Source organism: Solanum dulcamara, chromosome 1 (genome assembly GCF_947179165.1).
Source record: "Solanum dulcamara chromosome 1, daSolDulc1.2, whole genome shotgun sequence".
In the NCBI taxonomy this organism is placed as follows: domain Eukaryota; kingdom Viridiplantae; phylum Streptophyta; class Magnoliopsida; order Solanales; family Solanaceae; genus Solanum; species Solanum dulcamara.
In genome coordinates this window covers 31,244,457-31,259,218 of record NC_077237.1, presented here as the reverse complement: position 1 = coordinate 31,259,218, position 14,762 = coordinate 31,244,457, and the positions used below count along the sequence as shown (strand labels likewise).

The window sequence follows — 14,762 nt, the reverse complement described above, 5'->3', positions numbered from 1 at the left end:
TGACTCTAAACTTAATGACTAATCACATACCATCACCACTGGACCAAGCTATAAAGTCAACTATAATCAGATAACAACATACCCAGTGTAATCCCATAAGTGAGGTCTGGAGAGGGTAGGATGTATGTAGACCTTACCCCTATCTGTGTGGTAGGAAAGTTGTTTTCGGTAGACCCTCGGGTCAAAGGAGTATAATCAAAGCCGAATTGAAAGGAAAATAACTACAACAAAATAGTGAGATGAAGAAAGCAAATGGATCAACAAGTAGTAGTTAAAATCGAAGAATAAGATACTATGCGAATAAAAACTAATAATACTAAATAGGAAAGATGGAAAGAGGAGATTAGCCCTCTGTCTCCCACATAAAAGTGCTACAACTAGACTACATACTACATTTCTACCTTAATCCTCGCCATCCATACCTTCCTATATAGAGTCATGTCCTCAGTAAGCTCGAGATATGTCATGTCCTGTCTAATCACCTCCCCTAAATTCTTCTTTGGCCTACCACTACCTCTACCTCTACCTCTCCTAAAATTCGTGTAAAGAAATGGATCTTGAGCCTAACTCAACCCCAAAAGCTAGCTCATGAAGGGAGGATTATCCAAGTCCATATAAGTAGATCACCAGTTCATCCCCTACCAATGTGGAACTCTAATCCACTCTAACACCTCCTTCACGCCCAGACTCAACTTGAGCGTTAATCGAGAGCCCAAATGGGGATGGACCTGGTAGGAACAATGATTTCCTCATCAGAATTTGAAGAAAAATACATGGTTGGGGCTGGAACTGGTAGGCGACCTGATCGGCAAAAAAGAAGTCCCGAAAAAGTGGCCAGAAAGAGACTTATGCGCCCAGGGCATGGTGTAGATCTCGTTGGAGAAGGCTACTTCCGACGGCGCGTGGAGGGTTTTCTGTCGCTGGAATTTTGTGGGTTGTTGTTGCGAGTGGCTGGGGGACATCGTGGTGGTATTGGTTTTCGCACAACACTGACGGATATGAGGTTGATGCAAAACAACCCTAGAAAGTAGCTGAAATTTGACACGACAACTATTTTCACCTAATTTTCATTCACCAAATGTTTCTCACCAATGCTCTGATACGATGTAAAGAAATGGAACTAGGCCTAACTCAATCTCAAAAGCTAGCTCATAAGGGAAGGATTGCCTAAGTTCATATAAGCAGACCACTAGTCCATTCCCCAACCAATATGGGACTCTAATCCACTCTAATAATCATCCTCTATAGACAACCTCTCACACCTCGCACCTCCTAACTGATGTATCTACACACCTCTCACCCTTGGACAAATTTTTAGTAAGTAAGAACGCTAGAAAGTGTGCTCTTAATAAGCACTTCCTTCCCACCCTTGGACAAATATCTTTTATGCCATGCTAGTCTCTCCTTGACCCTCTGAATAACCAGATTCCATGCAATGTGATCCTTTTTTGAAGCACCTAATGGTGCTCCAATGTATGTCGCCGGAAGAGCCCCAACCCTACAATTCAAAACTCGAGCAAGTGATCTAATGTCATTCATCTCCCTAACAGGAAATATCTCACACTTCCTCAAATTAATTATAAGTCTTGGCACCGCCTGAAACCAAGTGAAAGTTTGGCCTAAATAATCTAGCTGGGTCTCAACTGCATCACAAAAAACCAAGGTATCATTCGTGAATAACAAATGAGACACTGATATTATTCCTTCACCCCAACTGCATCCAAACTCAAGTGAAGTAGACTCCCGAAACAACACTATCGGTATCATGCCTAGAGCTTCCATAACTAAAATAAACAATATCGATGATAGAGGGTCCCTTTGTCTCAAACCCCTTGAGCTCCAAAAAAATTTCAGATGGATTACCATTCACCATCACAGAAAAATATCATCGAAGAAATGCAAAAGTAGATCAATTTCCTCCACTTCTCCTCGAATCCCATTTGAAGCATAATAGAATCTAAGAATTTCCAATTCACATTATTGTAAGCCTTTTCAAGATCAAGTATGCACAACACACTTGGTACTCCATACTTTCTTCTTGAATCCACTACTTTGTTTGCCACCAATGTTGCATCTAGAATGTCTGTCCCTCACAAAAGCATTTTGTGAAGTAGAAACAGTCTCATCCATCACCTTCTTAAGTCTAATAGAAAGCACCTTAGAAACAAATATTGTAAATGCTTCCCACTAGACTAATAGGTCTATAATCCTTCATGCTAGTAGCTCCCTCCCATTTAGCAGTAATGAAAATGAACGAGGCATTCAAACTTCTTTTGAATTCATCACTATCTTGGAACTCAACTATAGAATCCATCACATCGGTTTTGGCTATATTCCCGGAACAACAACACCAATAACAACATACCTAGTAAAATCCCACAAGTGGATCTGGGGAGGGAAAAGTGTACGCAAATCTTACCACTACCTTGTGGAGGTAGAGAGGCTGTTTTCAAAAGACCCTCGGCTCAAGTGTAGCAACTTTAGGTATAAAGAAGAAGAAAACAGTAATGAAAATATAACTAATAAGAGAAGCAGTATAAAGTCTAAAAGAAACAATACAAATAACAACAAAATAGTGCAGTAGCCGAAATCTAGTAACAAATGATGATAGATATCGAAAACTAAAACTACAAGAATATAGTAAGTACAATGACAAACACTAAACAAGCAAGACAACACTCCACTATCTACTAACGTTCTATCCTAATACACGACCTTCACACCCTCCTATATAAGGTCATGTCTTCTGTAATCTGAAGTTGTGCCATGTCTTGTCTAATCCTTATGAGGTTCACAAACAAGCTCTACTTCTTCTCATTATGTTCACAAATTTTCTCTCTCGAGTCCAATTAACGAGCCACAAATAGTATTTGAAAGGTGATCAAGCAATCAAATAATTACAATCAAGAAGTAACTAACTCAATAATGGAATAACAAGTATAAACAATCATCAAACATCAACCATTATGTCAGCACCAACAACTGTAGAACTATGAAGTTTAGCTACTCATGATTCGAGTACAACGAAAAGAATTCATGAATAGCATGTCTTCGATGTTGAAACTAGAATAATGAAAAGTAAAACAACAAAAGAAAGTTCACTCTTTTCTCTGTGTGTTTTTCTTCCTCCTTCAAAAACCTTGTTTGAGATGTATATATAGAGTACCCAAAAGCTCATGGACGAAGATATCCTTAATTCGATGAAGTACAATTAGTCAAAATTATCCTGCCACGACTTGGGTTGTGAGTCGCGGTGGGCCAATTTTCCAGGAATCAAAACCATCTTGCAGGGGCTCTCCATCCAAAGTTGCCGTGACGCGGGCCACTTAGCGCCTCGAGTCGCAGAGGCTTTGCTGCTGCTCATTCTCTATTTTCTCGGTCCTCGTGCACGTATACTTGGTCTTTTACCCCCAAACTCGATCTTGGTTGAATTTATTGGACTTCTACTTAGACTTCAAAGCTCCAATACATCCATTTTAGCTCCAAACTTCTTCATTTTAATCCTACACATAAAAAAAACCATAATACGCTCCAAGTGATAAAATCCATATTATAAGGCAATTAAAAGTACTAAATGTGAGGCACATAATGACTAGATTATTCACATATCGGGCCTAACATCAATTACCAACTCTTACATTACAGTCCCTGCATTACTAATCAGTGTATTGCTGATCCCTCCATAACTTGTTTGTAAACCAAGTGACCCCTTAATGTTGCTGTAAGATATGGAAAGAGAAAAATGAACAAACGTTTGGAAGATAGAGAGTGACTTTGTATATTTGAGGAGTAGCCTCTTGTTTTTGGTTTCCTCTTAGTGCATGCATGATGTCTAAGGTTCTATTGATTATTGTATGTCCTTGTAGAGAACCATATTATGTTGTATGTCACTCTACTTCTTGGTATAGGTCGATCTACAGTGATAATTATGGATTTTACCGAACTCATTCATTTGGCTCAAACTTTATATACACATGAAAAATTGTAAAGAAGCGGATAAATGTGTTGAATAACCCATACTTCTGAGAGTGATAAGTCCAGTTGCAAAAATCTTTGGGTGAAAGAAAATTAATACAGTTTCTGACCTATAATGCATCTACGACTTCTTTCTTTTTTCTTATCCACAGCGCATTATGTTAATTTACTCTTGCTGCACATTAGTGCTTGCAAGAATTTTGGAATGCAATATCTTGACCTCTTAAAACCTTTTTTTAGACACCACTAGTGGCTTGTTTTCGTACACCTATGAAATTATGCACTTGTTTCGTTGTATTCGAATGAGCCTGTTTTGATTTACCTTTATGAAGCACAAATTGACTGTGTTTCACCATCCAACCCATTGCGATTGAGTGGAAGCAAGAATAATTAAAAAAATAAAGGATGAATAAGTAACTTCTAGTTCCAAAGAAGTACAATAAATTAAAATAAAGACAATAAACATCTGGATAGGTAGTTATCTACAGTCTTCCACTTTACCTGAGCTCTCTCCCTTTAGAGTTTTAAAAGATTCGTTTGTTGCTCCACAATGCTCATTAGTGGAGTAAGTGCCCTTGTGCTTAGAGATACCATTTTCCTCTTTGTGAACTCTGTGGTTTTGGGGCCTGTATTTACAAGTAATGATGCTGTAGTCATTCATGTCCAACTAGGATAGATGGTTCAGGAGGGAAAGATCTTTCGTTTAGGGAAAGGACAATTCCCTTCTTCACACCTTCCTTTCTTTTCCTGTAGCTAGTAAGATGATTGTGAAATTGAGTTCTGTTTTCAAAACTGTTAGATGATTAATCTCAAAATTTCAGGTTCAGCAGTATGTGGAAGGATTATGTTGGGTTTGCCGGTATTACTACCAAGGTGTTTGCTCGTGGCAATGGTTTGTTGTTTTCCTGGATTTAAATAAATAGTATTTTCCACTTCATCTATATGCCTTTCTTGTGTAGCTATTGTTGCTTCATTGAGTACATTGTGGTAGATAGATAGAGCTGCTGTTTTATGCATGCAGTGTGCCACATCTATAATGTTGATTACTGTTTGACAATTGTACTTATCCTTGTAGGGATGGTCTGTACGACTCCTATTTTTTATTTTTTTTGATCAAGTAAACAGTTTCATTAATCAGCAAGGCCAAAATCAGCCGCATACTAGAGGTATACCAAAAAGTAAAGTATCTACAAAAGATATGGTTATCTACAAAAGACACCCATTCCTCTATACAACCAGGAACTACATGGGTGCACAAAAAATAAATAAGGGATCAGAGACACTGAACCAAACTCATTTCTACCCCTTTAAATGCTCTCCCGTTTCTCTCTCCAAATAATCCACATCAGAGCTAGAGAAGCAGCATTCCAGGCCCTGCACGTTTCAGTTAAACAAGAAGTCCTTTACAGATCTAGGCATCACCAATGAAATACAACACCAACTAATATTATCCCACCACAGTTTCGTGGCCAGGCTGCAATATAGAGGAAGATGATCTACATCTTCACCCGTTTCCTTGCATAAGCAACACCTCCTTTTGTAGTAGACTCGTCAAATTTTTTTATTATCCATATAGTCATTCTTTTTTATTTTTAAATTGGGTGTGAGGGGTTTGTGGTCTAGGGGTACCTCTCTTTTTCCTACTTTTTTTACACATTGTTTTTTGTGTCGGAAGTGTTTTTTTGGTGATAATGATAGTGTCTGAGTCAACTTGCGAGCACCAGCACATGTATTTTTTGGGATTTCAATCCTGGTCCAAGATATGTATCCACTAAATTGACCACTAGGCCAGGCGGGTGAAGATAATAAAAAATGCTCTCCTGTTTCTCTCTCCAAATAATCCACATCAGAGCTAGAGAAGCAACATTCCAGGCCCTGCGCGTTTTCCTTATTCTTCCAACTTTCCAGTTAAACACGAAGTTCTTTACAGGCTCTGCACGTTTTCCCTATCCTTCCAACTTTCCAGTTAAACAAGACTTCCTTTGGAGATATAGGCATCAGCTATATAATACAAAGCCAACTAATAATATCCCACCAATGTTTCGTGGCCAGGCTGCAATATAGAGGAAGATTATCTACATCTTCACCTGCCTCCTTGCATAAGCAACATCTCCTTTTGTAGTAAACTAGTAAATTTTTTTATTATCCATATATTCATTCTTTTTTATTTTTAAATTGGGCGTGAGGGGTTTGTGGTCATTCTTTTTTATTTTTAAATTGGGCGTGATGGGTTTGTGGTCTAGGGGGACCTCTCTTCTTCCTATTTTTTTACACCTCATTGTTTTTTGTGTCGGAAGTGTTTTTTGGATGATAATGGTAGTGTCTGAGTCAACTTGTGAGCACCAGCACGTATATTTTTTGGGATTTCAATCCTGGTCCAAGATTTTCTATCCACTAAATTGACCAGGCCACTCCATACAATAACAACAACAACGTACTCTGTATAATCCAACAAGTGGGGACAAGACCACTGCATACTTGATTCAAAGTTATCGGCTAATTCCATTTTATATGACAGCGTTAGATTGGACACAATTTAAATTGCTATTTTACTGGATGGATTATACTAGTGGTAGTGGAAAAGTTATTAAAGTAATGTGTGAAGGTAGTTTGATAGAGAAAACATCACATCAAAGTTCAAAGTTCGAATAATAAAATGAATTTGAATTCTGAAAAGTTTTGAAAGTCGTAAGGTATAATCTTAGTGGCATGGTATCAAACATTTTTGGCTGTCCCAAAATTGGAAGAGTTCATATTATTTGGGACAGAGGGAGAATCTTAGTACCCTAAACATCTCTTTGTCCTTTCTAATTTTCTGATAGTTGAAGTGGGAATGTGCACTTACCATATCACTTTTTTTTTTTTGAAATGGTAACTTTTCTGTCTATATATCCACAGGCCTATTTGTACTTACAATATCACTTTTCTTTTTAGGTTTTACCCGTATCATTATGCTCCATTTGCTTCTGATATCAAAGGCCTAGCGGACTTGGAAATTACTTTTTTCCCGGGGGAACCATTTAAGCCCTTTGATCAGCTAATGGGTGTTCTACCAGCTGCAAGGTTATCTTTAGGTTCTTTATACTCCGTTTTGAAGGAAATGTCAAAAGAAACATCTTTTATACTGTGTTGACTGTTTCTCTAAGTTCGTGGTTATTTGTGATTCTTTCTTTTTGTCTCCCTCTTCACCTGTCCTGCAGTGCAAATGCTCTTCCTGAAAAGTACAGGATGCTAATGATGGATCCATCATCACCAATTTCTGATTTTTACCCAACAGGTGTGACGTCAGCATTTTACTGTAGTTCAGTTTACTGTATTTCTCTTATGTTCAGAAGTCAATCATTCACCATAAATTCCTTTGTGAGTGCAGATTTTGAACTTGACATGAATGGGAAGCGTTTTGCATGGCAGGTAGTTTTACTGCAATATTCGTATGTCTAGTGGTTCTCGAGATTATTATAGATGTTTACTCATTTGGAAGTTTGATATCTCTGAACTACTTGTTATTTCCTCTGTAAAATAGGCTGTTGTAAAATTGCCGTTCATCGACGAGAAGAAGTTACTTGCTGAAACGAAGAAGCTTGAAGACACATTAACGGTATGAAAGAAAAGATTAATTTAGACCTTTTACTGTCTTGGCTCTTGTTGTTAATAGTATCTACTTTTAAAATTGTAAAGATGGTGAACTTGATTGCCTTAAAGAGGACAAAAGAGAGCAGTTTAAGTACAACTAGTTTTTCCATCTTCTAGTTATGTTGCCTCCAATTTGGTTTCTCTGATTATTCCGTCCTTGCTATAGGAATCTTTTTCACGACACACATGCAGTTCTAGTGTTTTTTTTTTGGATAAGGTAAACAATTTTATTGGCAATTGTGGAAATTCCGATATACCAAAGAGAACCTACACCAAAATATGGTTCTCGACAAAATAGATCCAATCCTCTATACAAATAGTGACCTCATTAGTACACCAAAGAAACTAGAGACAACGTACTGCTTTGCATTTTTACAAAATTTTGTTCCAACCCTTCAAAAGCCCTCCTAGTTCTCTCTCTTCAAATAACCCACATGATTGCTAAGGGGGCAACACTCCAAGCCCTTGGTCTTCTCTTCCCCCTCTTGTTGGTCCTACTTTGTAAAACCTCCTTCACTGTACCCGGCATCACACCATTGCATCCCAAACAAATTAAGGCCCACCCTCCATAACCTATTAGCCACTTTGAACTTCAATAGAAGATGATCTACATTTTCGCTCAAGCTGTTACACATGAAGCACCAACTTGATCCTCTTCTTTATCAGATATTCTGCAGTTAAGATCACATCCCTTGCTACCGACCACACAGAAAAACACACCTTTCTCGGTGCTCTAGGTATCCGAATGGAGTCATGAGGGAAAGTACATTCCTCTCTCACCAATAAACACTCGGTGAACAAACCGTTTCCACTCACCCACCAACTCCAAGCATCCGAATTTTGCTGGATTATCCAGCCCATACAAAATCTTGGTCAATTTGTGAAGTTCTCTCCCATCCTGAAGGTTCCTTTTGAATCTCAAATCCCAGTGAATTACCCCCTCGTGTGACCTAGGAATCAGCTGGACCGTCATCTCTCTTTTGCAAAACACAAGGTATATGTTAAGGAAGACTTCCTTCAACTCTCTCTCCCCGCACTGCTTATGTGCCCAAAAGTTATTACTGCTTCAAGTGATAGTAGATTTGATTGACGAGTTGTTGAATTGGGACTTGGATTTCTCTCTCTCTCTCTCTCTGTCTCTCTTTTTTTGAGATTAAGGTAACCATTTGTATTAATAAACAAAACTCAGCTTCCAAAACGATGCTCAGTTGTCAGACTTTACAAACATTGAAAAGTATAAGGGGTCTCCTGCTCTCCTGTCCAAAACCTATAAGCTTATGCATTGCTACACCAAAAAATACCAAACTAAAGTAATGTATCCTAATTTTCTTGATGGGATTGCTAGTTTCTTCAAAATATCTTGAGTTCCTCTCTTTCCAAACTATCCGCCAAATGCACCTACCACTAATCCTCTTCACTACTTCTCCCCACATTCTTCCAATTGCTCAGAAGTTCTAGGGTGGAGCTAGGCATAACCAATTTTATCCCCAATATACAAAAGAACAGAACACATGCCATAGATTTGTAATTGTCTTACAGTGTAGGAGAAGTGCTCATGCTTATCTCGTTCTAGTGACTTACCGTACGAGGAACAACAGAAACTTCCACTACAACTCCACCTCAAATCCCCTAATGCCTATCAAATAAGAGTCCTACCGAGGATCCGGTGTCTAAGGTGTCTAGGATTTCTCCCAAAAGTAAGTAGGAGTGATCTTCATTGGCCTTGCTGTCCGCAGATCGATTACTCTCCTTTGAAGGTGAAGCCCGTTTGAAGGCAAGTCATGGTATCCGTTTACTTTCACTTTTCTGTTCACATGATAGACATCTTGAACAAATGTGGAAGACACTTCTTTGTAAGTTTTCTTGAGGTCGACATGCTTTGCTTACCACCAACCTAAGTTGCTCGGACTTGGGTGCGGGTTTCTGAGACGGATGTGAATCCGAGAGTTGGATTCGGCAAAATCTAAATTTTAAGATTCGGGGATGCGAATCCGAGTATGGATACGGGTGCGGGGATTTGGCTAAAAATATTCAATATTATAAAAATATAGTTATAAAGATAAAAATATTCTTCCCCTCAGAAAAGATAGAGAAAGTCATTCAAGACCTTCAACCAACTCTCCTTACAGACCATTGTTACTGTCTACCATAAGTCAGAACACAACCACTTGGATATTTAGCATCTCTTTGTTTGGCTTGAAACATGAAGCTACGAATATTGACCAAGAGGAAAAGTATCTTGGTCAAAGTATCTGATGGGGTTGACTGCATCCCGCACCCGCACTCGTTTGATGTATCTGATGTAGGTTGTCCATGGAGTCTTGGTCAAAGTATCCGATGTGGGTTGACCGAATCCCACACGTATCCCGCACCCACACCCGTCTCATGTCGACACGGGTGCGGCAACAAATATGAAGAGTCCGCGCAACTTAGCCACCAACCAGACAAAACAAGATACCTTCACTGGAATTTTAACTCTCTAAATAAGTTTCCAAGGCCAAATCGCAATCTGATGGCTTCTTTGGTTCATATGCCACTGAACAGACTTCACTGAAAATTTTCCCTTGCTGCTCAACATCTATTTAAGTTTGTTTTGAGTTCTCAGTAGTACCGCTAGAAGTGTCCAATGGCTGAAGCATTGAGGTAAAACTCTAAATTTCCCAAACATTGAGAGATCTTCTGAAATTCAAATCCCAACCTAATTAACTCAAGATATTATCTATCTTAGCATGATTTTGGAGACTTTTTAAATATAGATCAAGGAAGGTGCACTTCAAACCATTAAGATCAATCTAGTGATCCTTCCAAAAATCCGTCTTTCTTCCACTACCCACAATGATCTCTCCACTTTGCCCAAAAATTCTTGCCACTGATTTCTAATGGTTCTCTCAACACTGGTACCATAGGAGCTTCTGACTTCTCAGGTTATTGTCAGACAATGTAGTGCAAACGATGGGTAGCGATTTTCATACGAAAAAGGCGACTACAATGGGAGACGAAGGTGATGTGTATTTTCCATATAAATGTAGAGCATGCAAGACAATCAGATGATGTTAGCAAGATGCTGTACTAGCTAGGTTAGAATAGCGCTTGCCAAAATTTAAGTTAGGAAGGCGAGTGATAGTACAAGCAAGCTAACACGCGGGTGAGGTTGAAGGGGTCTTGAGCATCCTTTGGATTATCGCAGGCGCAACCTTCGACCCCTTCATTGAAAACTTCTTATTTGTTCGACTACTCTCGGGGCTTGCTACATTTAGGCATAAGAAGCTCCACTCGGGAAAATGAATGCTTCATTTTAGATCAATTCTTCATTGCAATCGCTTCGATCCATCCCCTCAGTGAAAAACTGTAATACGCCCTAAGGAAGTCCTACCACTAGACTTCCTTGTATTCAAAGTGAATTGTCTATATTTTCTCCAACAGGGTTATGATAATTCACGAGAAGTGATTGGGCGTATTGTATGTGCCAATTGGCATTTAGCTAATAAACCTGTGGAGATTGAGGTTCCATAGAACCATGCATTCCTCACGGGCTGGGTCTTGTGTGTCCAGTATCCTATCAGATCTACCAGCAGCTGGTTTAAGGAACAATAAGTTAAGCAAGGGCTAGGAAATTGATAAAAGAACCTGACCAAAGTCCGTCTTGTGGTCAATTCCGTGGTCGGAAGAATTTCTTTCTGGGAGTTATCTTTCCCTTCTCTCTCCTCTCTTAGAAAACGTAGGTTCAAGTCAAACTTTTGGCTTGCAGGATCCAACCATTTTCCATTCGATGTTTCCGTGTGATGAAATTTCTCCATAGTGCCATATCATATGTTGAACTTCCGTAGCCATTTTTGCAGAAAACTTTTATCGTGTAACCTCAAATTCTTAATACCTGTAGCACCCTGCTTCTTGCTTAGAGTTAGGACTTCCAATTTTGCTAGATTCATACTTCTATTCACCTTGTTGCCTTACCCAAAAAAATCACTCCGTAGCTGCCAAACTTTTTTTCTACCCTTCTAGGAATTTTAAAGGCAAACATCATGCAAGTGTGGAGAGCATTCAACACTGAGTTAATAGGTATCAATCTTCATTATCTTCAAAAAATAGGTGTCAATCTTCCTCCTAAGAATAAATACTGGATTTTCCACCTTGTTAACTTTTTATCACATCTCTCAATAATCACATTGAATATCTTTTTTTGACTTATTCTTAGGCCCCCAAAGGCATCCACAAATATTTTGTCGGAAAAGTCCCCACCTGGCAGCCTAGATTCCTTGCAAGAAGCTGCAAATTTTTGTTACTAGGTTGGCCGGATATAAGGAGCTTTTGTTCCGATTAACATGTAAGCCAAAGCGACCTTAAAAAGTAGACATGATTATGGCTGGGCATGGTATGGAAAATATCGAATTACCATCGCGAAACTGAAATTTTGATACTGCGTTTTCAATATTTTGGTATTTGATATGTGTGAGAAATATAGGAGAATATTATTGAATTTTGTCCCTACATTATTATATAAAAACCCTATTTATAAACACTACACTAGAATCCTTTACTAAGTAGACTACTATTTACTATTTCTATTCCTATTACTATTCATATTCCTATTCCTATTCCTATTCTAAGTAGGATTGTACATACCTATTCCTATTCTAACACTCCCCCTCAAGTTAGTGCATACAACTCATATGTACCTTGCTTGTTAGAAATGTAATTAATACGAGAACCGATGAGGGGCTTGATGAGATATCTGCAAGTTGATCACTCAACTTCACAAAGTTGACAATCAATCTCAATGTGCTCAGTCTTCTCATGAAATACTGGAGTTGATGCATAATGGCAGTCAATCTCAATGTGCTTGGTCTTCTCAAAGCAAGTTTGAGAAGATTGTTTCAGACCATAGAGTGACTTACACAATGGACATACAAGGCTACTAAACTCCGCCTGAGCAACAAAACTAGGTGGTTGCTCCATGTAGACTTCTTCACAAGGCATCGGTCATCGGAAAGTGCTCAAAATCTGATGTAAAATATATGGATCGTCTTGGAATCAAGAGATGAGTAGATCTTAAACAAGAAAGTCATCGTAAAATTGGCTGTAACATGCTCATGCGTTGGATTATTAGATTTGATGGCTGAAAGTGGTCACAATCTGAGGAATAGATATGGATAGAGTCGGAATGATGACACGATCCTATTGAGAAAGAATATATGAGTAGGGTTGAATGATGACACCACCCTACTGAGAAAGATAGTTATATGAATAGGGTTAGAATGATGGTATGACCCTATGCAAATAAGATTTGAGTCAGCGGAAAGATGCATGGAACTACGCAAATCAAATTTGAGGAGTCACTAAAAAGACACATGGTGCTATGCAGCTCAGATATGAGAAAGTGGTTTGCTAAAATCCACGGTACTACGCAAACTATATATGAGAAGTAGTTCGAAGAGATTCACGGTGCTACGCAAATCAGATATGAGAAAGTAGTCATTGGAAAAATTGCACAGTGCTACAGAAATTAAATATGAAAAAGTAGTCACTGAAAAGATGGCACGGTGCTACACAAATTAAATTTGACCAACTCCTCAAATTGCTTGATGCGGCATATTCATACTATGAGAAATATAGGAGAAAAATATTATTGAATTGTGTAAGAGCAATATTACGCAAAGATCTTATTTATAGACACTAAAACAACCATTTTTCAAGTAGGATACTAGAAACTATTCCTATTTCTATTCCTATTCTAAGTAGGATTGTGTACACCTATTCCTATTCTAACACTCCCCCTCAAGCTGGTGCAAACAAATCATATGTACGTAGCTTGTTACAAATATAATTAATATGAGGACCGATGAGGGACTTGGTGAAGATATCTGCAAGTTGATCACTTGCCTTCACAAACTTTGTAATAATATCTCACGAGAGTATCTTTTCCCGGGCAAAGTGTTAATCAATCTCAATGTGCTTAGTCCTCTCATGAAACACTGAATTTGATGCGATATGGAAGGTTGCTTGATTATCACACACAAGTTTCATATGATCGGTTTCTCGAAATTTTAGTTCTCTCAGCAACTATTTGATCCAAGCTAGCTCACAAGTTACTACAATCATTGCTCGATATTCTGCTTCTGCACCAGATCGAGCAACGACACTCTGTTTCTTACTCTTCCACGACACCAAATTATCTCCTACTAAAACACAATATTCAGATGTAGAATGTCTATTAGAGGGTGATCCTGCCCAATCAGCATCTGTATATCCGGTGATATGCTCATGGTCGTGATCCTCGAAAAGTAGTCCTTTACCGGGAGTTGACTTTATATATCGCAGAATACAAATAACTGCATCCCAAGGACTATCACAAGGAGAAGTCATAAACTGACAAGAGATGTCAGGTCTAGTCATTGTGAGATAATTCAACTTTCCAACCAGCCGTCTATACCTTTCAGTATTACTGAGTGGCTCCCCCCTATCTTGGAAGGAGTTTAACATTTAGATCCATAGGAGTGTCAATGGGTTTACATCCCGTCATTCCTATCTCCTCAAGAATGCCTAAAGCATACTTGTGTTGAGAAATAACAATACCTGATCTAGACTGAGCAACCTCAATACCTAGAAAATACTTCAATCTACCGAGGTCTTTAGTCTGAAAATGCGGAAAGAGATGTTGCTTCAAATTAGTGATACCATCTTGATCATTGGCAGCGATAATGATATCATCAACGTAAACAACTAAATAAATACACAGATTTGGTGCAGAATGTGGATAGAAGACAGAGTGATCAACTCCACTATGAGTCATGCCAAACTGCTGAGTTACTATGCTTAACTTCCCAAACCACGCTCGAGGAGATTGTTTCAGACTATAGAGTGGCCTATGCAATCAACATACAAGGGTACTAGACTCCCCCTGAGCAACAAAATCAGATGGTTGCTCCATATATACTTCTTCCTCAAGATGACCATGCAAAAAAGCATTCTTAATGTCCAACTGATGAAGAGGCCAATGACGAATGACAACCATAGATAGAAAAAAACGGACAGATGCTATTTTAGCCACAGGAGCGAAAATGTCACTATAATCTAGCCCAAATATCTGAGTATACCCTTTGGCAACAAGGCAAGCCTTTAGTCGATCCACCTGACCATCTAGGCCAATTTTGACT

General features: G+C 38.7%; 1 protein-coding gene across 2 annotated transcripts in view; it reads left to right on the top strand.

The window, feature by feature from the left end:
• LOC129903540 (5'-3' exoribonuclease 4) overlaps positions 1 to 14,762 on the top strand; it is a 52,761-nt gene that overhangs the window by 23,405 nt on the left and 14,594 nt on the right. For both annotated transcript variants that reach the window (XM_055979099.1, XM_055979096.1), the window contains exons 14-18: positions 4,797 to 4,867; positions 6,910 to 7,038; positions 7,176 to 7,252; positions 7,346 to 7,386; positions 7,499 to 7,573. In XM_055979099.1, the coding sequence (XP_055835074.1) occupies positions 4,797 to 4,867; positions 6,910 to 7,038; positions 7,176 to 7,252; positions 7,346 to 7,386; positions 7,499 to 7,573 (393 nt within the window). The remainder of the gene's footprint in view (positions 1 to 4,796; positions 4,868 to 6,909; positions 7,039 to 7,175; positions 7,253 to 7,345; positions 7,387 to 7,498; positions 7,574 to 14,762) is intronic.